At 42.8% G+C, this 27,403-nt stretch overlaps 1 protein-coding gene across 2 annotated transcripts; it reads left to right on the forward strand.

Annotated features, from left to right (window-relative positions):
- Nucleotides 1–6,329: 6,329 nt before the first annotated feature.
- Nucleotides 6,330–26,759, forward strand: MRPL45 (mitochondrial ribosomal protein L45; the record flags this gene model as incomplete). 2 transcript variants are annotated; one of them, XM_079725975.1, is made up of 8 exons in its annotated part: nt 6,330–6,410; nt 7,303–7,480; nt 7,894–8,011; nt 12,593–12,691; nt 24,465–24,513; nt 25,408–25,557; nt 25,908–26,081; nt 26,287–26,759. In XM_079725975.1, 8 exons carry the CDS (start codon nt 6,345–6,347, stop codon nt 26,371–26,373), a joined length of 921 nt encoding a protein of 306 aa, XP_079582101.1. In that variant the 3' UTR covers nt 26,374–26,759. The 2 variants fall into 2 exon arrangements, with proteins under 2 accessions (XP_079582101.1, XP_079582102.1); XM_079725976.1 differs by lacking the exon at nt 25,408–25,557 and having other exon boundaries at nt 6,345–6,410.
- Between the last annotated feature and the right edge of the window lie 644 nt (nt 26,760–27,403).

Here is a 27,403-nt window from a genome sequence, read left to right on the forward strand (position 1 = left end):
TGTTCAAATCAACAGTGCTGTCCGATGCAGGGGACACAGGTTCGTGCCCCGGTCCGGGAAGATCCCACATGCCGCAGAGCAGCTGGGCCCGTGAGCCATGGCCGCTGAGCATGCGCGTCCAGAGCCTGTGCTCTGCAATGGGAGAGGCCACAGCAGTGAGAGGCCTGCGTACCGCAAAAAAAAAAAAAAAAAAAAAAAGAACTTTTGTACTTTTGTGAGGTCCAGAAAACTCGGAACATTACTATAGTCCACAAGTAACTAGACTGAGGTAAAGAGAATGGAATTTGGGGTGGGGTTAGGTAACCTGAGTTAGTCCCTAGATAGGCCCCTGACTCACTATGTGATAATGGCTGGTCACTTCCTGGCTCAGTGTTCCAGTCCCCGTCCACCCTTTCCCCGGGCCCTTTCCCTGCCCAAGAAAAATAAAATCACTTTATTCTTTCTTGAGAAAGTTAACAATAATTGTTTCTATAAAGCAATCTGGAAAATAGCCGATCTCTTAGGGCAGCATTATGAGATGATATTGTTCATTTTATAACCAATGTAACCTCCTGGGTGGTATATAAAGCCATGAAGATGGCACACTTTTTATTTGTTGTTGGGATCCTCACATGGGCATGGAATAAATAAGTGGTCTGCTTGCCTCTTCTGCCTCTTGTGTCTTTTGGGATGACACTGTTGTGTAGTAAAGGCCTCTGGAGAGAGATCTGGGAGATAACTGGGTAACACCCAACTAAGTCAGGGAATGAGTCAGGGCTCAAGGACTCGATACCAACCTCTCCCACTCCTGCCAGGAAACCTCTGGGGTGAGACAGAGATGAGAGAGGAGCCGAGGGGCGGGCCCCACAGCAGCCTGCCCTGGGGCCTCTGACTCGTGGTTTCACCCTGGTTTGCCCTGCAGCTGTAACGTGTCTGCTGACACGCAAGCCCTGACTCGCTCGTCCTCCTCCTTTCCCAAACTTCTGCTCAGTCTCAGAACTGTCATACAGAGTGAAGTAAGTCAGAAGGAGAAAAACAAATATCGTATATTAACATGTATAGGTTGAATCTAGAAAAATGGTACAGATGAACTGGTTTGCAAGGCAGAAAGAGAGACGCAGATGCAGAGAACTGACGTATGGACACCAAGGGGGAAAAGCCAGGGGGGTGGGGGTGGGATGAATCGGGAGATTGGGATTGACATGTGTACACTAATATGTATAAAATGGATAACTAATAAGAACCTGCTGTACAAAAAAATTAAATTCAAAAATAAAAAAGAAAACGCAGGGCAAAAATACAAAGGACTTTTTGTCAAGGAGGTGACGAGGAAGTAGAAACTGAACTTACCACCGAGGAAGCCAGGATAAGAGAAGGGCAGAAGAGTGCCATGGCTGGGCCGACACAGAGAATAGGACCAAGGGCTAAGGCTGAGCAGGACCAAGCAGCACTAGCCTGGAATCCTGTAAGACTCAAGAGCAACATGGCAAAAAGTCACATTTCTTGTTTGGAGGTACTCAGTTCTCACAAATCCGTCAAAACCATTCCCAGTTTGTGGCAATCCTGAGAAGTCTGCCCTAGTGAAAAACAATTTTAGGCACCTACCGTGTACCAGTCATATGCTTTCACATAGGATTTCACTTAGTGCTCACAACAGTCCTACAAGGTAAGTTTTATTATCCCCATTTCACAGATGGGTACACTAGGCCTCAAAAGACTTAAGGAATTTGCCCATAGAGTTTGGACCTGGCCAGTTGGATTCCCCTACACCAAGCTGCCTTTGATTTGAAGTCAAATCAAATCAAAATAATGTCAAAATAGTAGAGACTTCTTAGGCCTTCCAGGAACAGTAAGGAGCAGACCAGGTAAGGAACAATGCATGGAGACCTCTAAATCTCTGAACGTAGGTACTTAAAAACCCTGGAATTGCTGGGTTTGCATAGGCCTCTATGCAATCTGAGATCCCAGTGAAACCTTGGTACCCTCTAGTGGAAGTTTCCTGCATTCACACAGCTTTCCTGGCTTCAACGGCGAAGAGCTGGAAAGGAAGCCCTCACCCAGCCACTGGAGAGCATCCCCAAAGAATGGCCAACTGGAAGATACATGTTTGTATGTCAGGGCCCATGGAGGGTAGAGGAAAGAATACAGACCAGAGGGAAGGTGTGCTGAGCCCCTGGTTCACAAGGGTCCCCAAAGGGAGTCCTTGTTAGGCCTTTGTGCATTATTAGTAGGAGCGCAATACACATCAATGGGGGCTGTAGGTTTTTAGGGCTCAAGAGAGTGATTTTTTTTTTTTTAATGGGGGAAATTAGTGATCAGAGATGCAAAGTGACTCCCAAGGCCACAAGGAAGTCAATGTCAGCAATGGTGAGACCAGAACCCATGTCTCCTGCCTCCCAAACCAGAGTTCTTCCCATTGTATCACACTTCCCATTTTTTGGGAACCCAGCCTATGAGGACAAGCTCCCAGGCTCCTGAATCTCATGCCTACAACCCTGCAGGCATTCCTGGAGCTTCTTCCCCAAGTTCCCAGTGCCAACGTGTCAGATGTATTTCTGTCTCCCTCCTCCCGCAGAGGTAATCCCTGGGAATGGAAGTGGGTTAGAAACAGATTACTCTGATCCAGGGGCTTTGTCTTCTCCTCCCTGAACGTGGCGGGGTGGGGGAGGGCCCGGGGTGAGGGAGAGGGGAAGTCACAAATAGCCTGAAACTCCCTTTTAGGATTATCCCTTGATTTAGCCAGCTGGGGCGAAAGCGGAGCAAGCAGAGGGGAGGGATTCGTTCTAGACCTAGCTTGAACAGCGGGGTGCATGGGCTTCTTTTCTGGCTGAGCCAGGAGGAGCAATATCTCTTCCTTAACATACCTTTAGAAGTAAAGAGGCTGAGGCAGGCAGCAAAGGATAAAGGAAAAAGCCTTTGTCTTCAGCAGCAGGGATGAATGCAAGGATGAATGAGACAGAAGAGCAGCTGGAAGAAAGTCATGCAGCACAGAAATAAGGAGTCACTTTTGGGCATGGAAACAACCTTCATTTCAATGGTTTTAACTTTAACAGAGCTGAGAACTGCTCCCTAGAGGAAAAGAGCTAACACACATAGGGCTTCCTGAGGATTTCCAGCTCATATCCAGGTTATGGGCTCTTCTGCTTTAGGAACACTGCATTGGGGTGGACTCTGGGACTGCCAATGTTATCTGTGTCCAGCATAAAGAACAGACACTTACTAGGACTCTGCTAGGCTCTATATACCCCTTCCACGGCTATCACGGGGCTTGGAAGCAGCTACCATAACTAACCAGAGCGGGAACATGTATTAATTCATTTAATGACTTAGTAACAATTCTATGAGTTAGGTACTCAATTACCCCTTCTCTATGGTGAGGAAAAGAAGTGGAGCTAAGATGTACACTCAGGCACCACTAGGTGAGAGTCATAGATAGTCACCTCTCCTAGTGACAAAGAAGCTCTGCTAACATTGTTAGCTAAAGATCAGTTGAGAACATTTCTTAGAAAGTCAGAATTCTTGGTTTCTTCTATGTCACCTTATCTTGGACAATTCACTTCACTTCCTTTGCTCTTCACGAGCTCTCTCAAGGGAGGGAAGTACAACATAAACACATGGCAAGCCTATCACTCGCTTCAATCGAAGTATCATATTGTTTACAGTACTCAATAAACATACTGTAATCAGATTCTTCCAATTCTCCAGAAGGATCTTCCGTGTTCAAATCAACAGTGCTTCTCCTAGAATGCAGACTACCAGGCAGAATTTCAGAAGTTCCAATATTTGGTATCATCTGCCACTGAATGGGAAAAAAATCCAAATACAGTACATATCCCACTGCTCATGGGATATCCCATCTTCTTTGGATCCATTTAGAAATCTCAACAAGACGAGTGCTTCCAGGAACGCCCCGTATTTGGGGAAACAGGAAATCAACTTTGCCCTCTGCCTCATCATCTTTTATCTGGGATTCTACTGATCCACTTATTTATTTTCCCCCATGATCCCTTACTGAATAAATATTTGAGTGTCTACTATGTGCAAAACTGTTTTTTGCAAGGCTAAGCCCCTAACCACCTTATTCCTTCCTCTAATTACACAATGAGTTTCCTTCTCTTGCTCTTACTTTGCTTTTTCTGAAATGTGAACTACTTGGGTTGTAGGATTATGAAATATCCTTTTCGTGTTAACTTCCCCAGGCAGACAACTCCCAATTTTCCATGGAGTTAATGAGATAGGAAGATAATATGAATTTTCCAAAACAGCAGCTAATAAAACCCACTTATAATTCATCTCAGAATGAATTAAACAAGATTGACTTCCCTTATTATTTCATCCAGGTTGATATGGAACAAGTTTGCATTCCCTGAGAAACTGACCAGAAGGCAGGCAGAGATGATCTGGGATGTGTTGGCTACCATGTGAGGCAAACATAAAACTCAACAGTGAAGCAGATAATCCCAGAAAGACTATATCAATGTTCTGTATTAATAACCACTCATCATGGATTGGGATTTCCCCACTTTGTCAGGAAAACCAGCAAAAAAAAAAAAGTTCATGTTTTATTTTCTGGGGCATAGAGTAGATTGACAAGACTCTGTTTAGAAATAACTAGATACATCTTGGGACTTCCCTGGTGGTCCAGCGGTGAAGATTCCGCACTTGCAATGCAAAGAGCATGGGGTTCAATCCCCAGTTGGGGAACTAAGTTCTCACATGCCGCACAGGGTGGCCAAGAAAATGTTTAAAAAAGTAAAAATTTTAAAAAAGAGAAATAATTAGATATATCTCATTTAAATGATTAATATATATTCTTTAATTATCACATATGTATAACACCTAATTTCATGTCACTATTAATGTATCATGCTATAGGTTCTATGCTGTGGCTAGGACTTGTGGGGGAATTCTTACCCTTGAAGAATATACAGGGACTTCCCTGGCAGTCCAGTAGTTAAGACGCTGTGCCCCCACTACAGGAGGTGCAGGTTCAATCCTCGGTTGGGGAATTAAGATCCCACATGATGCCCTGCACAGCCAAAAAAAAAAAAAAAAAGGAAAAAAAAAATCAGTGTGTGTGTGTGTGCGTGTGTATACATATATATATATATATATATATATATATATATATATATATATATATATATATATATATATATATATATACATACACACACGGTATAGTTAAAAAGTCAAGATTTAAGACATGAGATCCCCAAACTCAAAAGTAATCTCTCTTTCCTTTGACAGTCCTTAGCATTTTATTTGGACCTTATTAGCAATTCTATTTCAACCTGTACAGCCCATAGCTCCCAACTCACTGCAAAATACCATAGGTAAATGCTCAATAAACGTTAATTGACAGAATGAGAAAAAACCCAAGGGTACGTGTGAAAAGTGTTTTGTCATTCAACGATGATTACAGCACTGGGTTTTCCAGGATGACCTCAACAACATGAATCCTTTAACCACTTACTGTGAAGCAATACAGCGTAGTAGTCAGTGCATGGGTTCTGGAGTTTGCTTGAATTTGAATCCCAGTTCTACCAGTTATTAGCCGTGCGACCTTAAATAAATTACGTACTTAATTTCTATGCAACATCATATGTAAAAGGAGCATATTGCTCGTTTGTGGTGAAGACTGAGTTAATACATGTAAAAAGTTTAGAAAGATGCCTGGCACCCGGTAAACAATTTCTAAGTATAAGCTATTTTTTGTTAATAAAAATATTACTGTGCCTCATATTATTATGCCTCTGTCCCAAAATGGCAAACAGATAAATGCTTTTGTCAGTCCACGTGTCTTTTGCTTCAGTAAACATAGTAGTCATTAATTTCCTTAATTTGCTAGTAAGAAAGAATATTCTTCATACGGTACAGATTGGGAGAACTAGAGCTCCGGATTAAGGTTACCCAGAATATCGAGGTCGGATACAGACCCAGCAACTAGTCATTTTTTCCCCTTCTAGGATCCAAGAAGGCACTGAAGAAAAATAGTCATCTCAGAAGGGAAACATCTTTTCGTTCACAAGGTGCAGCACTGTCCCAGTCTTACTCGAACGCAGTAACTCCTGGCAGCCAGGAAGCCCGGCGCGCAGGCGCAGCTTCGGCTGCACGCTCTCCGCCTGGCGCGTGACAACCGTGCTTCCACCCTACCCCCAACGCCGTTTTACTGCGCATGTGCAGCCCAACTCCCACCCCCCACCCCCCGGCGGACGCGTACGTGCGCGTTCGCGCCGCTCACACTTCGGCGGCGGGCGCGTGCCCTGGAAAATTCCACTCCCGAGCTAGCTCCGCCCTATGCACCTCCTTTCCGGCCCCAGGCTTTTTACTGTCTCCATCCCGGCTGCCTTTGCGTGAGCAAAATGGCAGTCCCCGTGCCGCGGGGTTTGTCTTGCTTATCCAGGGCTTTAGGATGGTGGTCTCGGCAGGTGGGTAGGGACGCGGTAGATAGGAGTCTAGGGGCTGGAGGGGAACAGAGTGGTGGGAAATACTCGCTTTGCAGTTGTCCTTGGTGAACTTGGACGTTACAGGTCGTACCTAGGCTAGGGAAGAGTTGAGGTAGATGAGACATAACTACTTAACTTTGTGGCTGAGTGGGGAGAGCCTCGGTAGGGCCATGAGAGCGGGCAAGTTCTCGGGGATTAAGTTTCTCCGGTTTGGTCTGGGTCTGACTGGCCTGGGGGTGTTAAAGGGGAAGAAGTAATGGTTGGAAGGTGGGTTCGCTTCCCGTTGATTTTTATAAATGTCCTTAATTGAACAGTAGCTGTAAAGAAGGGAATCTCGTACCTGCCTGAACAAACCTCATGGTCAGAGAGGAAAGAGACCTGGCCTTTGAAGAGCTTATTGATCAGTTGGGAGCTAGAACGACAGAATAAAGTTTACATTGAGGCTCCCAATAGAATGAGCAGAATGGAATCTGAGTAAATGTAGAGGAGATGCCACGAAAAGGACTTTTCTTCTGCTCATTTCAGTATTGGGTTGGTATTTAAGTTCCCCGTCAGACTGAGCGTTCTTTGAAAGCAGAAGCCTTGCTTTCATCAACTCTGCATCTCTAGGAGTTGGCACAGTCCAATACTATGGAAAGTACTAAATAAAGGAAAGCCTTTAGTAAACGTTGAATGGTGTTAGTAAAAGTTGCTTACTGGCTTTTAGTAAGAGACACCCATAATTGTTAAGATAGTTGTGCATTTCCCCCCGTGATATGTGGCTTTGTAATTGTTCCTAGGTTAGTCTTTGGATGTGCCCATTCTATCTTTGCTTACAGTTTGTACAAGATTGATTTTTTTCCAGGTTACCTAACCTTTTTCTGCCATCCTCCAGCCAGTCCTGGTGACTCAGTCCACAGCAGTATTTCCAGTGAGAACTAAAAAACGTTTCACACCCCCCACTTATCAACCCAAATATAAATCAGAAAAGGAGTTCGTAGAATACGCCCGGAAAGCAGGACTGGTCATTCCTCCAGAACATTTGGAGCGTCCCATACATCTGGCCTGTACAGGTGAGACATGGTATTTCTGAGACCCTGACCCAATCCCCTTCTGTCAGAGATCTTCTTGGAAAGTGGAATGATTTGGAGTATGAATGATAGCATTTAATTAACTACAAAATCGGTTCAGTCTCAATAATTTGTATATGTTATATTTCACGAGGTCATCTTTGATCTTGTTTTCACACTATTCCTAGAAGACCAGGGTAAAATTTCTCCATTTTGTACAAGAAGAAGCTGAGGCTCTAAGAGAAGACTGAAATGATCTTATTCTTCTTTTTCTAACGCAACACGATTCCCTTTACATGGAAGTCTATTTTGTTAGTCTATTTTGTATCCAGGAGCCTTCCCAATTTTGTATGACCTCAGGATGACTTTTTCTCAATCTTTCAATGCTTTTTTCGTTTTCTCCTCTCTCTTTACAGCTGGTATCTTTGACGCCTATGTTCCTCCTGAGGGTGATGCCCGAGTGTCGTCTCTTTCTAAGGAAGGACTGGCACAGAGAGCTGAGCGATTGAAGAAGAATGTGGCATCACGATTATCGTAGGTGTCTGAGACAGCTGGGAGTCAGTATTAGAATAAAAATTTCTTGTTGCTGCTTAATCCAGAGAGGCCATCTTGGGTTAATTGCGTTGGCCGTAGCTCCCTTGATAACTTGACAATATATTCTTTCTCTGTAATAGAGCTAATGTATAATATGGGCATTCTGAATCGTAGGATCTCAGCCTTGATTGTTCGTTTTTGTCACATCATTTAGGAAGTTCACATTGAAGTTTGTAGGACACTTTCTTGATCACATATTTTAAAATTTAAAGTAATAATAAGAGAGAGCATATTTTTATGAGAAATACCGTAGAGTTTAAACTTAAGAGAGGAAGAAAAGCCAAAAAGGCTTAAAAAGACAGACGTGTTCTAGGGAGCTAACTGGGCTTTAGTTAAGGAGCAGAACCAAAACTTTCTTTTCTTTCTTTTTTTTTTTTTTTGCTGTACGCGGGCCTCTCACCGCTGCGGCCTCTCCCTTTGCGGAGCACAGGCTCCGGACGCTCAGGCTCAGCGGCCATGGCTCACGGGCCCAGCCGCTCCGCGGCATGTGGGATCTTCCCGGACCGGGGCACGAACCCGTGTCCCCCGCATCGGCAGGCGGATTCTCAACCACTGCGCCACCAGGGCAGCCCCCGAAACTTTCTTCTTAAAGAGACTTTCAGTATCTGTCACTCTAGCTCTAACTGTATCTAAATGATAGGTTCTTAGGGTCATATATAGATTTCTCTGCACAAGTGTACTGAGTCAGTGTTAATTCTTCATGTTGCCATAACCTATTTCTCTAAATACAGATCTTGCCACATCAACTCTTCTGTCTCAGACTCCTTTGTGGCTCCCTGTTATCTGAAGAATAAAATCCAGATTTCTTCAGTGGAATTCAGGGCTTTTTATAATTTGGCTCTTGCCTTCCTCTCCACCATCATCGCCTTATTCCATTTTTCTCATCCTAAAATTTAACCTTTCCAAACTAATTGCCAGTTCCTTGACAAATGTTATGCTGTGTCTCTTTGCACATCCTTTCCTTTGCCTGAAAAATGTCTTTTTCTCTCAAGCATTGTGTCTGCTTTTTTTTAAAAAAATTAATTAATTTTTATTTTTGGCTGTTTGGGGTCTTTGTTGCTGTGCGCGGGCTTTCTCTAGTTGCGGTGAGCAGGGGCTACTCTTCGTTGCGGTGCGGGGGCTTCTCATTGTGGTTGCTTCTCTTGTTGCGGAGCATGGGCTCTAGGCGTGCGGACTTCAGTAGTTGTGGCACGTGGGCTCAGTAGTTGCGGCGCACGGGCTTAGTTGCTCCATGGCATGTGGGATCTTCCCGGACCAGGGCTCGAACCCGTGTCCCCTGCATTGGCAGGTGGATTGTTAACCACTGCGCCACCAGGGAAGTCCCGCTTTTTTTTTTTTTTTTTTTTTTTTTTTTAATAATGAAACTCCCAATCCTTCCCTCCCCCACCCCCTTTGTCAACCATGAGTCTGTTCTCTATGTCTGTGAGTCTGTTTCTCTTTCATAGATATGTTCACTTGTGTGTGTTTTTTTTTTCTTTTTTTTTTGGCTACACCGCGCGGCATGTGGGATCTGAGTTTGCTGACCAGGGATCAAACCTGCGCCCCCTGCAGTGGGAGTGCAAAGTCTTAACCACTGGACCGCCAGGGAAATCCCTGAGTTGTATTTTAGATTCCACATATAAGTGATATCATATGGTATTTGTCTTTCTCTTTCTGACTTACTTCGCTAAGTATGATAATCTCTAGGTCTGCTTTTAATCTCTGTCTGCTTTTAAGCATTCTCTGACTCTTTTTGGAGCTGCCTTTGTTATAATTGTAACTGTATACATATTCTTACTACTTCTGATAACTCTATATTGTGATGATTTCCTCTCACGTATTTCTCTCCTGGCCTGAGAGCTGTTTGGTGGAAGGGTTCATGATGATGATGAACAGAACACAGGTGGTTTTATTATGGAGTTATTATCTAGGGGAAGAAACCAGTTATTAAATACTGATTGTACACAAATAATTACAGATATGGTGAAGTATGAGTGCTGTGGGAACATATGGCAGGGAAAGATAACTTGGTCTGGGAGTTAAAGGTAAGCTTCCCTAAGGAAATGACATTTAAAGCTGAGACCTAAAGGGTTGCTTGGAGTTAGCTGAATAGAGGGGTATAGTGAGGAATAACATTCTAGGGAGACAAAACAGTACAAGCAAGGCTCTGAGGTGAAAAGTGCAAAGGAGTGGATTTTATCAAATGGTTTTTCTCATTGTTGAGATGATCATGTGATATTTGTCCTTTATTCTATTGATATGGTATATTGTATTAATTGATTTTTTTAGTGTTAAACCAATCCTACATTCCTGGGATAATTTCCACTGGGTTATGGTGTCCCCCATCCCCTTAATGTAGTTATAGTAACACTTTGATTAGATCAGAATTCCCTGTTTACATTATAACTACGAAAATGCTATTGACAGCAGAGTCATGCAGTACATTATTATTACATTTCCTTTCCTGCATAATAGTTTTTTTTTCTGGTGTCAAGTGTCTTTTTTTCTCATTTGCTTATGGAACCCCTGGTTGTGTTAATTTTCTCTCAGTACATAGAAAACATTAAGTATTTTATCAATCCCATCTTCAAGAAGGAAGCCCTCCTAGAGCCTTCTTACCTATTTCAGTCTGGATTGGTCACTCTTTTGGCTCACTGTACATCGTGGGATCTACTTTTATCATCATCCTGATACTCCTTTTGCCTTGCTCTTATATGTATTCCCTGTTTTGTGGATTTTACCTCTCTCTCTTTCATGGTTCATCAGTTATTTTGGTGGCACACATTCCCCAGCAGCTTCCTGAGAGAGTGTGGATGGTAGATAAATGAGATCTTGCAAGGCTAAGGAAAAGTCTTTTTTTTAGTCTCCCACTTCATTTATAATTTTCCCAGGTATAGAATTCTGGGCTGGGAGTCATTTTTTTCTCAATTAAAAGCACTGCTCCATTGTCTTTCTAACTTCGTTTTTTTTTTTTTTTTTTTTAAAGTTTATTTATTTATTTATTTTTGGCTGCGTTGGGTCTTCAGTTGCAGAGAGCGGGGGCTACTCTTTGTTGCAGGGCGCGGGCTCCTCATTGCCATGGCTTCTCTTGTTGCAGACCATGGGCTCTAGGCACGCAGGCTTCAGTAGTTGTGGCTCCTGGGCTCTAGAGCGCAGGCTCAGTAGTTGTGGCCCATGGGCTTAGCTGCTCTGTGGCATGTGGGATCTTCCCGGACCAGGGCTCGAACCCGTGTCCCCTGCATTGGCAGGCGGATTCTTAACCACTGTGCCACTAGGGAAGTCCCGTTTTTTTTTTTTTTTTTTTTTTTATTTATTTGTTTATTTGGCTGTGCCGGGTATTAGTTGCAGCACGAGGGATCTTTGTTGCAGCATGCAGGATCTTTAGTTGCGGCATGTGGGCTCTTTTATTTGCAGCATACAGGCTCTTAGTTGCGGCATGCGGGATCTAGTTCCCCAACCAGAGATCGAACCCGGGCCCCCCGCATTGGGAGCACAGAGTTTTAACCACTGGACCACCAGGGAAGTCCCGTCTTTCTAACTTCTAATGTTGCTAGTTAGAAGCCCAATGTCTTTCTGACTCTTGAGCCTCTGTATGAAACCTGTTTTTTCTTTCTTAGTGCTTATAGGATGTTTTCTTCGAAGCCAAAATTCTGAAATTTCACTATGAGAAGCTTTGGTCTTTATTTTTTGTTTTTATTTATTTTTTTAAATTTAAATTTTAATATTTGGCTGCATTGCGTCTTTGTTGCTGCACGCTGGCTTTCTCTAGTTGCCGTGAGTGGGGGCTACTCTTCGTTGTGGTGTGTGGGCTTCTCATTGGGGTGGCTTCTCTTGTTGTGAAGCATGGGCTCTAGGCGCGTGGGCTTCAGTAGTTGCAGCATTTGGGCTAAGTAGTTGCGGCACTTGGGCCCAGTAGTTGCGGCACTTGGGCCCTACAGTACGCGGGCTTCGGTGGTTGTGGCGCGTGGGCCCTAGGGCACGCGGGCTTCAGTAGTTGTGGCGCGCAGGCTCAGTAGTTGTGGCGCATGGGCTTAGTTGTTCCGTGGCATGTGGGATCTTCCCAGACCAGGGATCAAACCTGTGTCCCCTGCATCGGCAGGTGGATTCTTTTTTTTTTTTTTTTGCGGTACACGGGCCTGTCACTGTTGTGGCCTCTCCCGTTGCGGAGCAGAGGCTCTGGACGCGCAGACTTAGCGACCGTGGCTCACGGGCCCAGCTGCTCCGCGGCATGTGGGATCCTCCCAGACTGGGGCACGAATCCGTGTCCCCTGCATCGGCAGGTGGACTCTCAACCACTGTGCCACCAGGGAAGCCCGGCAGGTGGATTCTTAACCACTACACCACCAGGAAGTCCCAGCTTTGGCCTTTCTTTAGAATGATTGATTTAAGTGCGAGTTAGAAGGTTGAATTTACAGGACTTGGCACATTCAAAAAACAATTATTGAATAAATGGACAGACATTAATGGACGTAAAGTAAGCTGTAAGTTATGGAAATTGTGTGAAGTCTTCTTTAGAAATGATTCTCATGCTTAATTTTACAGAATCCGGAGGATAAGAGAAAGTGATCCTAATTTTAGAATAAAGGACTTCCCTGAAAAAGCCCAGGATATCTTCATTGAAGCTCACCTGTGTCTAAACAAGTACGTGAACTCCCTGTCTTATACCCATTATGTTCTCAGCAGCTATTATTCTAGGCACAGGTGTGTTTTTTTTCTTCAGGTAAGAGTTCTAGAGTGGGAGATGTTCCTCTGTGGGAAATAATTGGAGCCTGGAGCTGTCCTTGACTCCTCTCACTGCTTCTGGGAGTTTTCACCATTTGGTCTGGCTCAGCTCCACTGGCAAGTGTTGAGACTCTGCTGAACGGCCGCTATTTTCACCCGCCTGATCCCTAATTCATCCTGACCCTTTTTGTGTGTTTGTCTTGTATATGTACATTTCCTTTCCTTTCCTTAATTATTTTGAATAAGTTTCTTTTAAAAATTTCCAACTTTTTCTTGATTCAACCAGGGGAGAAAAGTCAGGGCTGCTAGGTAGATGAAAAATCAACACGAGGGGCCTGGAATAATCTGAAGTACTAGTCCTTGGACTGTTGCCAACATTCTTTGAACTATAGCTTGCTGTGGCTGGGCTTCAGGTAGGATCCCAAACCTATACTCTCAAATCCCTTAATTATTTCTTTTTACTTTTATTTGTTTAAAAAAAGTTTTTAATTGTGAAATATTTCAAACATATAAAAAAATACCTTGCAAGGTAATAGATGTTTACATTTTGCCATATTTGCTTCTGAATGCCTAATTGGGGGAAGGGACAGGGATAAAGCATTATAGATACAGCTAAAGCCCCATCTCCCCATTCTTTTCCTTCCTAGAAAGAACCACTATCTTCCCTATTATTCTCATGCACATTTTTATACTTGCACCACATGTACATGTGTATAAACAACATACAGTATTGTTTAATGTGTTGTGAAAATTTACATGAATGATGTATTTTTTTGAAACCTGCTCTATTGTTCAATGTAGTTTTTTTAATAATTGATATTTTTTTCCTACCACATTATTTTTTGCATTCTAGTTACCATGATTTTTGTTTCTTTTTTTCCTTTCATTTGTGGTATTGATATAATTTCCTTCTAACTTTTTTATTCCTTCCATTTGTTTGGAACTATTACATCCTACTTCTGTTCTTAAAATAGTTATTGTTAAAATATTTAGCATGTATTGTTGACAATATCACAAGAAGCTTCAAACACTTGAATTTCAGTCACTGCCTCATACATCTCCTGTGTTATTGTTATTTAGTTTTTTTAGTTCTACCTTGTTGTTATTTCACTTGCATTTTTTATTTTTGTTTTTTTCCTCCACTTCATTTTTTTGAAATATTCAATACATACATTATTTTGATCACGCCATGTGGCATGACCAGGGATCAAACCCACGCCCCCTGCAGTGGAAGCATGGAGTCTTAACCACTGGACTGCCAGGGAATTCACCACTTCTTTTTTTTTTTTTTTTTTAATATTTATTTATTTATTTATTTGGCCGCTCTGGATCTTAGTTGCAGCATGCAGGATCTTCGTCGCTACACGTGGGATCTTTATTTTTTTATTTTTTTTTGAATTTTTGAGTTTTATTTATTTTTTTATACAGCAGGTTCTTATTAGTTATCTGTTTTATACATATTGGTATATATATGTCAATCCCAATCTCCCAATTCATCCCACTACCGCCACCACCACCCCCGCCACTTTCCTCCCTTGGTGTCCATACATTTGTTCTCTACATCTGAGTGGGATATTTAGTTGCAGCATGAGGGATCTGACCAGGGATTGAACCTGGGCTCCCTGCGTTGGGAGCATGGAGTCTTAAACACTGGACCACCAGGGAAGTCCCCCCACTTCATTTTTGTTTATTTATTTAAAATATTTACTTTATTTTTGGCTGCATTGGGTCTTAGTTGAGGCATGCGGGATCTTCATTGTGGCACGCGGGATCTTTTGTTGCAGTGTGCAGGCTTCTCTAGTTGTGACTCACATGCTCAGTAGTTGCGACACAAGGGTTTAGTTGCCCCGCGGCATGTGGGATGTTAGTTCCCCCACCGGGAATCAAACCCACATCCCCTGCATTGGAAGGCAGATTCTTAACCACTGGACCACCAGGGAAGTCCCTCCCCCACTTCATTTTTTTTTTTTTTTTTTTTGCGGTACGCCTCTCACTGTTGTGGCCTCTCCCGTTGCGGAGCACAGGCTCCCGACGTGCAGGCTTAGCGGCCATGGCTCACGGGCCCAGCCGCTCCGCGGCATGTGGGATCTTCCCGGACTGGGGCACGAACCCGTGTCCCCTGCATTGGCAGGCGGACTCTCAACCACTGCGCCACCAGGGAAGCCCCCCCACTTCATTTTTAAAGGATGCTTTCTTTGGGTAGAGAATTCTAGGTTGGTTGGTAGCTTCTGTCAGCATTTTTTTAAAAATAAATTTATTTATTTACTTATTTTTTAGCTACACTGGGTCTTCATTGCTGCGCGCGGGCTTTCTCTAGTTGTAGCGAGCGGTGGCTACTCTTCGTTGTAGTGCGCAGACTCCTCATCGCAGTGGCTTCTCTTGTTGTGGAGCACGGGCTCTAGGCTTGTGGGCTTAAGTAGTTGTGGCACGCGGGCTCAGAAGTTGTGGCTCGCAGGCTCTAGAGCACAGGCTCAGTAGTTGTGGCACATGGGCTTAGTTGCTCTGCGGCATGTGGGATCTTCCCAGCCCAGGGCTTGAACCAGTGTCCCCTGCATTGGCAGGTGGATTCTTAACCACTGCGCTACCAGGGAAGTCCCAATAGTTTTTCTTTTAGGACTTTAAGTACATCATCCCACTGTCTTTTGGTCTCCATTGCTTCTGATAAGAAATCAACTATAATCTTTTTGAGGATCCCTTGTATGTGATGAGTCATTTCTCTTTTGCTGCTTTTAAGATTTTCTCTTTGTCTCAGTCTGGATTTCTTTGAGTTCATTCTGCTTGGAGTTTGTTGAGCTTCTTAGATGTGAATATTCAAGTCTTTTATCAAAATTGGGATGTTTTCAGCCATTCTTTCTTTTTTTAATACATTTTTAAATTTAATTTATTTATTTTTGGCTCTGTTAGGGCTTCGTTGCTGCGTGTGGGCTTTCTCTAGTTGCGACTAGCGGGGGCTACTCTTCATTGCAGTGTGTGGGCTTCTCATTGTGGTGGCTCCTCTCGTGGAGCACAGACTCTAGGCGTGTGGGCTTCAGTAGTTGTGGCACGCGGGCTCAGTAGTTGTGGCTCATGGGCCCTAGAGCACAGGCTCTAGTTGTGACACATGGGCTTAGTTGCTCCACGGCATGTGAGATCTTCCCGGACCAGGGCTTGAACTCATGTCCCCTGCATTGGCAGGCGGATTCTCAACCACTGTGCCACTAGAGAAGCCCTCAGCCATTCTTTCTTTCTTCCTCTTTTTAATTTAATTAATTAATTAATTAATTTTAATTTTTGGTTGAGTTGGGTCTTCGTTGCTGTGTGCAGGCTTTCTCTAGTTGCGGTGAGCGGGGGCTACCGTTCGTTGCGGTGTGTGGGCTTCTCATTGTCGTGGCTTCTCTTGTTGAGGAGCACAGGTTCTAGGCATGCGAGCTTCAGTAGTTGTGGCACGTGGGCTCAGTAGTTATGGCTTGTGGGCTCTAGAGCTCAGGCTCAGTAGTTGTGGCACACGGGCTTAGTTGCTCCGCAGCATGTGGGATCTTCCCAGGCCAGGGCTCGAACCCGTGTCCCTTGCATTGGCAGGCAGATTCTTAACCACTGCACCACCAGGGAAACCCGGAAGAGTGGAGTCTTAACCATCGGACAACCAGGGAAGTCCCTTCAGCCATTATTTCATCAAATGTTTTTTTCTGCCACCTCTTTCTTCTCCTCTGGGATTCTATGATATGTGTGTTGGTGCACTTGATGGTGTCCCACAGGTCCATCAGGCTCTGCTCATTTTTCTTTATTCTTTCTTCTTTTTGCTCCTTAGACTGGATAATTTCAGTTGTCATATCCTCAAATTAGCTGATCCTTTTCTGGCTGCTCAGATCTGCTGTTCAACCCCAGTAGTGAATTTTTAATTTCAGTCACTGTACTCTGCAACTCCAGAATTTGTTTGGTTCCTTTTCATAATTTCTGTCTCTTTATTGATGTTCTTTTTTTTTTTTGAATTTTTGAATTTTATTCTTTTATACAGCAGGTTCTTATTAGTTATTCATTTTATACATATTAGTGTCTATATGTCAATCCCAATCTCCCAGTTCATCACACTACCACCCTCCCCACCACGCCACTTTCCCCCCTTGGTGTCCATACGTTTGTTCTATACGTCTGTGTCTCAATTTCTGCCTTGCAAACCAGTTATCTGTACCATTTTTCTAGGTTCCACATATATGCGTTAATATATGATATTTGTTTTTCTCTTTCTGACTTCACTCTGTATGACAGTCTCTACATTCATCCACGTCTCTACAAATGACCTGATTTTGTTCCTTTTTATGGCTAATACTCCATTGTATATATGTACCACATCTTCTTTATCCATTCGTCTGTCGTTGGGCATTTAGGTTGCTTCCACGACCTGGCTATTGTAAATAGTGCTGCAATGAACATTGGGGTGCATGTGTCTTTTTGAATTATGGTTTTCTCTGGGTATGTGCCCAGTAGTGGGATTGCTGGGTCATATGGTATTCTATTTTTAGTTTTTTAAGGAACCTCCATACTGTTCTCCATAGTGGCTATATCAATTTACATTCCCACCAACAGTGCAAGAGGGTTCCCTTTTCTCCACACCCTCTCCAGCATTTGTTGTTTGTAGATTTTCTGATGATGCCCATTCTAACTGGTGTGAGGTGATACCTCATTGTCGTTTTGATTTGCATTTCTCTAATAATTAGTGATGTTGAGCAGCTTTTCATGTGCTCCTTGGCCATCTGTATGTCTTCTTTGGAGAAATGTCTCTAGGTCTTCTGCCCGTTTTTGGATTGGGTTGTTTGTTTTTTTGATATTGAGCTGCATGAGCTGCTTGTAAATTTTGGAGATTAATCCTTTGTCAGTTGCTTCATTTGCAAATATATTCTCCCATTCTGAGGGTTGTCTTATCGTCTTGTTTATGGTTTCCTTTGCTCTGCAGAAGCTTTAAGTTTCTTTAAGTCCCATTTGTTTATTTTTGTTTTTATTTCCATTTCTCTAGGAGGTGGGTCAGAAAGGATCTTGCTGTGATTTATGTCATGGAGTGTTCTGCCTGTGTTTTCCTCTAAGAGTTTTATAGTGTCCAGTCTTACATTTAGATCTTTAATCCACTTTGAGTTTATTTTTGTGTATGGTGTTAGGGAGTGTTCTAATATCATTCTTTTACATATAGCTGTCCAGTTTTCCCAGCACCACTTATTGAAGAGACTGTCTTTTCTCCATTGTATATCCTTGCCTCCTTTTTCGTAGATTAGTTGACCATAGGTGCATGGGTTTATCTCTGGGCTTTCTATCCTGTTCCATTGTTCTGTATCTCTGTTTTTATGCCAGTACCATATTGTCTTGATTACTGTAGCTTTGTAGTATAATCTGAGGTCAGGGAGTCATCAGGGCCTTATAATTTTCTGCATACAGGTCTTTTGTCTCCCTAGGTAGGTTTACTCCTAAGTATTTTGTTCTTTTTGTTGCAATGGTAAATGGGAGTGTTTCCTTAATTTCTCTTTCAGATTTTTTCATCGTTAGTGTATAGGAATGCAAGAGATTTCTGTGCATTAATTTTGTATCCTGCAACTTTACCAAATTCATTGATTAGCTCTAGTAGTTTTCTGGTCACATCTTTAGGATTCTCTATGTATAGTATCACATCATCTGCAAACAGTGACAGTTTTACTTCTTCTTTTCCAATTTGTATTCCTTTTATTTCTTCTGTTTCTCTGATTGCTGTGGCTAAGACTTCCAAAACTATGTTGAATAATAGTGGTGAAAGTGGACATCCTTGTCTTGTTCCTGATCTTAGAGGAAATGCTTTCAGTTTTTCACCATTGAGAATGATGTTTGCTGTGGGTTTTCGTATATGGCTTTTATTATGTTGAGGTAGGTTCCCTCTATACCCACTTTCTGGAGAGTTTTTATCACAACTGGGTGTTGAATTTTGTCAAAAGCTTTTTCTGCATCTATTGAGATGATCATATGGTTTTTATTCTTCAATTTGTTAATACGGTTTATCACATTGATTGATTTGCATATATTGAAGAATCCTTGCATCCCTGGGATAAATCCCACTTGATCATGGTGTATGATCCTTTTAATGTGTTGTTGGATTCTGTTTGCTAGTATTTTGTTGAGGATATTTGCATCTATATTCGTCAGTGATATTGGTCTGTAATTTTCTTTTTTTGTAGTATCTTTGTCTGGTTTTGGTATCAGGGTGATGGTGGCCTCATAGAATGAGTTCGGGAGTGTTCCTTCCTCTGCAATTTTTGGAAGAGTTTGAGAAGGATGGGTGTTAGCTCTTCTCTAAATGTTTGATAGAATTCACCTGTGAAGCCATCTGGTCCTGGACTTTGGTTTGTTGGAAGATTTTTAATCACAGTTTCAATTTCATTACTTGTGATTGGTCTGTTCATATTTTGATTTCTTCCTGGTTCAGTCTTGGAAGGTTATACCTTTCTAAGAATTTGTCCATTTCCGTTTCTTCCAGGTTGTCCATTTTATTGGCATAGAGTTGCTTGTAGTAGTCTCTTAGGATGCTTTGTATTTCTGTGGTGTCTGTTGTAACTTCTCCTTTTTCATGTCTAATTTTATTGATTTGAGTCTTCTCCCTCTTTTTCTTGATGAGTCTGGCTAATGGTTTATCAATTTTGTTTATCTTCTCAAAGAACCAGCTTTTAGTTTTATTGATCTTTGCTATTGTTTTCTTTGTTTCTGTTTCATTTATTTCTGCTCTGTTCTTTATGATTTCTTTCCTTCAGATAACTTTGGGTTTTGTTTGTTCTTCTTTCTCTAGTTCCTTTAGGTGTAAGGTTAGATTGTTTATTTCAGATTTTTCTTGTTTCTTGAGGTAGGCTTGTATCGCTGTAAACTTCCCTCTTAGAACTGCTTTTGCTGCATCCCACAGGTTTTGGATCATTGTGTTTTCACTGTCATTTGTCTCTAGGTATTTTTTGATTTCCTCTTTGATTTCCTCAGTGATTTCTTGGTTATTTAGTCACGTATTGTTTAACCTCCATGTGTTTGTGTTTTTTACGTTTTTTTCCCTGTAATTGATTTCTAATCTCATAGTGGTGTGGTCAGAAAAGATGCTTGATATGATTTCAGTTTTCTTAAATTTACTGAGGCTTGATTTGTGACCCAAGATGTGATCACCCTGGAGAATGTTCCGTGCACAGTTGAGAAGAAAGTGTAACCTGCTGTTTTTGGATGGGATGTCCTATAAATATCAATTGAATCTATCTGGTCTATTGTGTCATTTAAAGCTTGTGTTTCCTTATTAATTTTCTGTCTGGATGATCTGTCCATTGGTGTAAATGAGGTGTTAAAAGTCCCCCACTATTACTGTGTTACTGTTGATTTCCTCTTTTATAGCTGTTAGCAGTTGCCTTATGTAATGAGGTGCGCCTATGTTGGGTGCATATATATTTATAATTGTTGTATCTTCTTCTTGGATTGATCCCTTGATCATTATGTAGTGTCCTTCCTTGTCTCTTGTAACATTCTTTACTTTAAAGTCTATTTTATCTGATATGAGTATTGCTACTCCAGCTTTCTTTTGATTTCCATTTGCATGGAATATCTTTTTCCATCCCCTCACTTTCAGGCTGTATGTGTCCCTAGGTCTGAAGTGGGCCTCTTGTATACAGCATATATATGGGTCTTGTTTTTATATCCATTCAGCAAGCCTTTGTCTTTTGGCTGGAGCATTTAATCCAGTCACATTTCAGGTAATTATCAATATGTATGTTCCTATTACCATTTTCTTAATTGTTTTGGGTTTGGTTTTGTAGGTCCTTTTCTTCTCTTTTGTTTCCCACTTAGAGAAGTTCCTTTAGCATTTGTTGTAGAGCTGGTTTGGTGGTGCTAAATTCTCTTAGCTTTTGCTTGTCTGTAAAGCTGTTGATTTCTTTGTCAAATCTGAATGAGATCCTTGCCGGGTCAAATAATCTTGGTTGTAGGTTCTTCCCTTTCATCACTTTAAATATGTCATGCTACTCCCTTCTGGCTTGTAGAGTTTCTGCTGAGAAATCAGCTGTTAACCTTATGGGAGTTCCCTTGTATGTTATTTGTCGTTTTTCCCTCGCTGCTTTCAATAATTTTTCTTTGTCTTTAATTTTTGCCAATTTGATTACTGTGTGTCTCAGCGTGTTTCTACTTGGGTTTATCCTGTATGGGACTCGCTGTGCTTCCTGGACTTGGGTGGCTATTTCCTTTTCCATGTTAGGAAAGTTTTCAACTATACTCTCTTCAAATATTTTCTTGGGTCCTTTCTCTGTCTCTTCTCCTTCTGGGACCCCTGTAATGTGAATGTTGTTGTGTTTAATGTTGTCCCACAGGTCTCTTAGGCTGTCTTCATTTCTTTTCATTCTTTTTTCTATATTCTGTTCCGCAGCAGTGAATTCCACCATTCTGTCTTCCAGGTCACTTATCTGTTCTTCTGCCTCAGTTATTCTGCTATTGATTCCTTCTAGTGTATTTTTCATTTCAGTTATTGTATTGTTCATCTCTGTTCTTTATTTGTTCTAGGTCTTTATTAAACATTTCTTGCATCTTCTCGATCTTTGCCTCCATTCTTTTTCCGAGGTCCTGGATCATCTTCACTATCGTTATTCTGAATTCTTTTTCTGGAAGGTTGCCTATCTCCACTTCATTTAGTTGTTTTTCTGGGGTTTTATCTTGTTCCTTCATCTGGTACATAGCCCTCTGCCTTTTCATCTTGTCTATCTTTCTGTGAATGTGGTTTTTGTTCCACAGGCTGCAGGACTGTAGTTCTTCTTGCTTCTGCTGTCTGCCCTCTGGTAGATCTATTGATGTTCTTATTTCATACATTGTTTTCTGATTTCCTTTAGTTCTTTGTCCATGGTTACCTTTATCTCAGTGAACATAAGTAGAATAGTTGATTTAACGTCTTTGGCTAATAATTCCAGTGTCTGGGCTTTCTCAGGGATGGTTTCTGTCAAAAATTTTTTTCCTGTGGATGGGCCATACTTTCGTGTTCCTTTGTATACTTTGTAATTTTTTTGTTGAGAACTGGACATTCTGAGTATTATTATGTGGTAACTCTGGAAATCAGATTCCTCTGCTTCTCAGGAATTGCTGAATTTGCTCATCAGTGCCACTGCCATCCATTTGTGACTTTTCCAAACTAGTATTGCTAAGTGTGTATTCTTTGTTGTGGGTAGTCATTGAAGTTTCTGTTCCATTATCTCTGCAATCAGCCAGTGACCTGACAAAGATTTCCTAAATTGTCTGGCTGAATAAAAACAAAACAGGTGTTCTTGGTCCTTTATCCCTTTAAATCTGTTGGTGGGAAAAGCTGCTGCAGCCAGCAGGGCTGAAACCATGACATCATTTGCTCTGGTCTCTCTGCAATCCACCAGCCTGACCAAAATGTGCAACTCAAATTTTTGGAGGGAGGGGTCTCTACTGCCTGCCCTTGCGCCAGCCATCCACTCCAGGAACACAGGCTACTATCCCCACCAGTCATGGCAGGGCTGAGGGAAAGAGGAGGGTAGGTGGTTTGCACATGTTCTTAAATTCAAGATCACTGGCTTCTCCCTTCGTCAAGCACTTCCCTAGTTGTTATAGGTGTCCAGTCAACATCCAGAGTTCTGAAATTGTGGTTCTCGTTATTTTTTCTAATTTATCAGTTGTTTCAATGGAGGGACCCAACCCTAGTGCTTCCTCCTCTGTCATTTTGCTTGATGTCTGTGTCTGTTGATTTTTCTAGCTTCCAGATGTTTTGTAATGTTTCATTGTGAGCTCATCTGCAATGGAGGGTTTTTCTTCTGAGGGAATTCCAGACAACCTAAGTTATGAATATGATCCCAGAGAGGTTTTTGGGGTGTTTCTGCCAGATGCTCTAGGGATATCATTGGCCAGGTGTCAGTTTTTTTTGTGTGTGTGTGCGGTACGCGGGCCTCTCACTGTTGCGGCCTCTCCCGCTGTGGAGCACAAGCTCCGGACGCGCAGGCTCAGTGGCCATGGCTCACGGGCCCAGCCACTCCACGGCATGTTGGGATCCTCCCGGACTGGGGCACGAACCCATGTCCCCTGCATCGGCAGGCGGACTCTCAACCACTGCACCACCAGGGAAGCCCAGGTATCAGTTTTTATGTTAATTTCTTAGCTTAGGAATTCTTACATCATACAGATACTATAAATTCTGTGTCCACCTCTGGGTATAATGTGGACTTAGGGCTTTAATTTTTTGTGGGAGTTTTTTATATTTGTTTTTTAGATCCACCCCCCGCTCCAAGCCCTAGAGTGAGGGAAATTTTATATCTAGGTCGGTGGGCTATTGTCTAGTTTCCCTTTCCTGCAGGTACAGGACTCTTTTTGAGGGTCATAGCTTTATGCAGGGATCTCAGTTCCAACTCCCTGTCCTTCCAGCATCCAAGGTTTTAGGAAAAGTCAAGCTCTAGCCATCAGATCCTATTTCTAGATCCCTAAGTCATCTCTGTGCTGTTGTGGTATCAGGTTGTATTCTTTCCATTCTGCTTTTAATTCCCTCTTCCTTTCTGGCATCTAAGGACTTACCTTCCTTTCTTGTGAACTAGGCTAGAGATTTTTAAATGTGTGTGTGTTTGTATGTATTATATTCTCTCCAACCTTTCTGGATGTTTATAAGTGGGAGCAGTTTCACATAAGCTCGGTCCATTATGTTGCCCAAAGCAGATGTCCTCCTTTTATTTTTCAGGGTAAGTTCTATTGCAAAATACTGAGTGAACTCATAAAATGGGGAATTTATTTCTACTGAAGATTTCTAGGCCAGGACAGTGACGAGGAAGAATTTATTCTGAGGTGAGGTGGCAGGCGTGGTGGTTGTGGTAGCTGTCACCACACCTCAGTCTAGTCTAGTCTAGAGCTACAGTGGGGGAAATGACTCGGAATCTTTTGTATTTAGAATAGAAGTGGAAGGGAAGCAGATAGACAGAACTAACCCATTACCCACTCTGGGATTAGAGACACAATTTTTCAAAGGGCGAAGACTTAAACTGCTCAGAAAGTATTAAATTGTGGGGGGAAGTCATGAATGTATATCTGAAGGAAACTAATCTGTGGTCTTAGGTTTATTTGAAGCCCTTCAGTTAGGAACCCTCCTAAAATCTTACATGTACAGGAGCAGGGGTTTTCAAACTATTTTCTTACTGTTACTGCATAGAATCAGCATAACTAGGTCACTCTGGCAGCAACAAAGATGGGGCGGGGGGCAGTTTTGTGTAGAAAAGACCAGAAAAAACAGATGGTTATCTTTTGGCTAGGTTCAAAGATGAATGTGTAAGAAATAAGGCTAAGCAGTTGGTATTGATGATGTGTCCATGGTAAGAGGAGATAAATTGAGCTTTTGATTGTTATTTGTGTTGGATTTTGTTCCAGCTTAGAACAAAAAAATCAGTCCCCACATCCCAGTGAGGGTTTCTTGCCCATCTCAAGGAGGTATAGTAATTTCAGAGAAATTTCTTTCTGCTCCTGAGATTCAAACATAACTTTACACTGCTCTTAGATCTCACGGTTTTCTGGCAAATCATGTTGTTCTTCATCTTTGGACTAGGACTAGGACTTAGTATATTATCTGGCTTATAGTAGGTGTGCAGAAAATGTCTATAAAAATGAAGGGAGTTGTTTTCCATTTTCAGGGCCATTTTCAGCTTTCATACACAGTATCATAAAAGCAGGAGTCAGTGATATATATCTCTTTCTTTTTTAGCTCAGACCATGACCGGCTTCATACCTTGGTAACTGAAAACTGTTTTCCGGTAGGTTCTTATCTTCCTTAGAACTGTGGGACCCCTGAGTAGACAGATTCTAGATATCACCTCTGATTTTCTTAAGGATCAGTTTTGAGAGCACAGGAAGTTTAAGGCAAAGCTGAAGTTCCATTATTTTTGGCTGAATGATAATGACTTGATATGGACTCTGGTAAAGGCCATGCAGTTGAAGAAAGAGGAAGTCTCTCAGCAAGCAGTGCTGAGACCACAGATCCTGAGGTGAGGGTGTGGTCACATTAGGCCAGCCCTGCACATACCTATAGTACAATAAAGGATTTAACCAGTGTTCATGAGGCTTACATTGTGTGATAACAGGGGTGCTAGGTACTCTGGGAGACCCCTAACAATGAGGACTTTGTGGTTCAGTTAGAGGTTCAAGAATAAGAACTTCAGTTTCTATCCGTTTTGCTTCATCTCCCCAGGGACAAGTATAGCTATCCCAGTCTTAGCAGGTTAGCCTTTATAAAAGGCTATAAAATTCCTATAAAATCCCACCTTTCATTGCCAAAAGGTGAGAGGAAAAAAACAAACATGTCCAGTCAACAGAAATGCATGCAGTAATGAGCAGATTATGAAAGTGTGTAGGAGGGATAATGGTATATTAGGTAAGCTGGCAGTTTGGAGTGTGGTCTTCATTGATTTGGAGAAGGGTCCTCAAGGAGGTAGGTGGGTCTTGAGTTGTGATTTAGAAATGGAAAGAGAGTTGCTGTGAGGTGAGCTTGAGCAGCAGCTTAAGGTGAGAGAAAATAAGCACCAGAGAGCATTTGATGGGAAGCGTTGCATGCTGACTGTGGTATTGCAGGAAGAGCAAGCATGGAAATAAGCACCAACTTCCCTACAGGGAGGGGAAAATCCAGTTGAACTATTCTCCTCTGCCCTCAGGACATGGTCTGGGACATCAAATACAAGACCGTCCGCTGGAACTTTGTAGAGTCTTTAGAGCCACCCCAGGTGGTGCAGGTTCGCTGTTCAAGTCTGCTGAACCAGGGCAACGCGTATGGCCAGGTCACCGTCCGCATGCACACGCAGCAGGTAGAGGCACCAGTCTGCTTTCCTCCCAGCTTTCTTCACTCTGAGGTTGGGCACCTACCTCTGAGTTCTGGGTACAGCTGCCCGGGACTGTGAGCTCTAAGGAAGGGTTCACCATGGTCTTTCTTACCTTGTCACTGCACCCTTCCCACTGCTGGATGTTAGCTGTACTAAAACAGGTGTGGGGATATTCTTCCCCACCCTTCCTGGGCTCCCTCCCACCTCCTTCCACCACCCCGTCCCCCAGTCAAAAACCCTCTGAGAGTAAAGTGTCCGTGGTTGATCTGTTAGTCTAGATTCAGAATTAAACAACTCTGAGGACTAACCGACTGAATGTGCTTTCATCCTTGCAGACTCTGGCCATCTATGATCGGTTTGGCCGGTTGATGTACGGACAGGAAGATGTGCCCAGGGATGTCCTGGAGTATGTTGTCTTTGAAAAGCATCTGGTGAATCCCTACGGGAGCTGGAGAATGCATGGCAAGATCATTCCCCCATGGGCGCCCCCTAAGCAGCCTATCCTTAAGGTAAAGCAGCTTGCATGGTTTAAGACATGGCATCCTAAGCCACTCCTGTTGGGCTCCACCTAGTGGACAGAGAGGGTGATGCACCACCAGGAAGAGGAGTCCTCTTGTTGGCGGTGGGCACAGAGGTGGGCGTGGAGGCGGGCATGAATCTCTTAGGTAAGCCGTGGACTTGGATAGTAGGTAACTCAGTATCCTGCTCTTTCAGACGGTGATGATCCCTGGCCCCCAGCTGAAACCTTGGGAAGAGTATGAAGAGCCACAAGGAGAGGCCCATAAGCCTCAGCTAGCGTGATGGCAAAAGCAACTCCTCGGGTGAAGCGTGGGTGGTGATGTGGCTGGACGCTGTGAAGCCTGGAAGTCTGGGAGCTGTGAAGTCGTCCATTCTCTTCACGCTGTAGGAAGAGCTGCCTTTGTTGTCTCTTGCCCTGCAGTCTCATCCTCAGTAAGCACTGCTGATGGTCGGGCCCTAGTGGGTTGGCCCTGTGCACAGCAGTGGACCTACTTCTTTTTTTAATCTTATATCTAGCTTCTGACTCCAGATGAAAAATGGTATGTTTCAGAGAACATCTGATACCAGCTTTTCCGGCAGCAAGAACTGTCAGGAGCAAACTGGCAGAACTTTCTAATTACGGGGCAGGATCAGAGTTTGAAATAAAACACTATCAGGTATTGGACAAATGTGGTGGGTTCTGTGTATTTCTCCTGGTTCAGGATGGAAGTAGACCAGCCTTCAGAGGGCAGAAGTGGAAGTTACCTTCATTGTGAGTGATGTGACTTATAGGAAATCCAGACTTGGGAAAAAGAATTAGTGTTTATAAAAGTGGTGTCATTTAAGAGGGTCTTTACGCATACACGGACTCACTGAACCAATATTTGTATTTCATAGGTGAATGTAAATCCAAAGAAATCATTTCGCCTTCAGCCTTTGGATTTTGTTCTTAATTATCAGCTGCATCCTGGTGTGATCCCAGGAAGCATTAGAGGAGGAAGGGGCCATGGTAGTGTGGATACATTTGGGAAATCCATCAGTAAGACTTAGTTCCCTGATTTCTAGCGCCTTTTGGAGATGGTGACTCTTTTTCCAGCCTGAATTTGGAGGCAAAGATACCAGAATATGGACCTATGTAGAGTGAAACAGCCCAGCCCCTTCTTGTTCCTTAGCTCCAGCTGGAGGAGGATGTGGGACTTCTCATGCTCGTGTCCTGGGTCATCTGAGGTATGACAAGGGAAATCACTGTCCCAGCAGCAAGCTTGGTTTATAGTACTATTACTTTGGTCAGCCCATGAGGGCTCCCCTTAAAAATCAGGACCTTAATTCTTGT

The sequence above is a fragment of the Hyperoodon ampullatus genome, assembly GCF_949752795.1.
Source record: "Hyperoodon ampullatus genome assembly, chromosome: 19".
Taxonomy (NCBI): Eukaryota; Metazoa; Chordata; class Mammalia; order Artiodactyla; family Ziphiidae; genus Hyperoodon; species Hyperoodon ampullatus.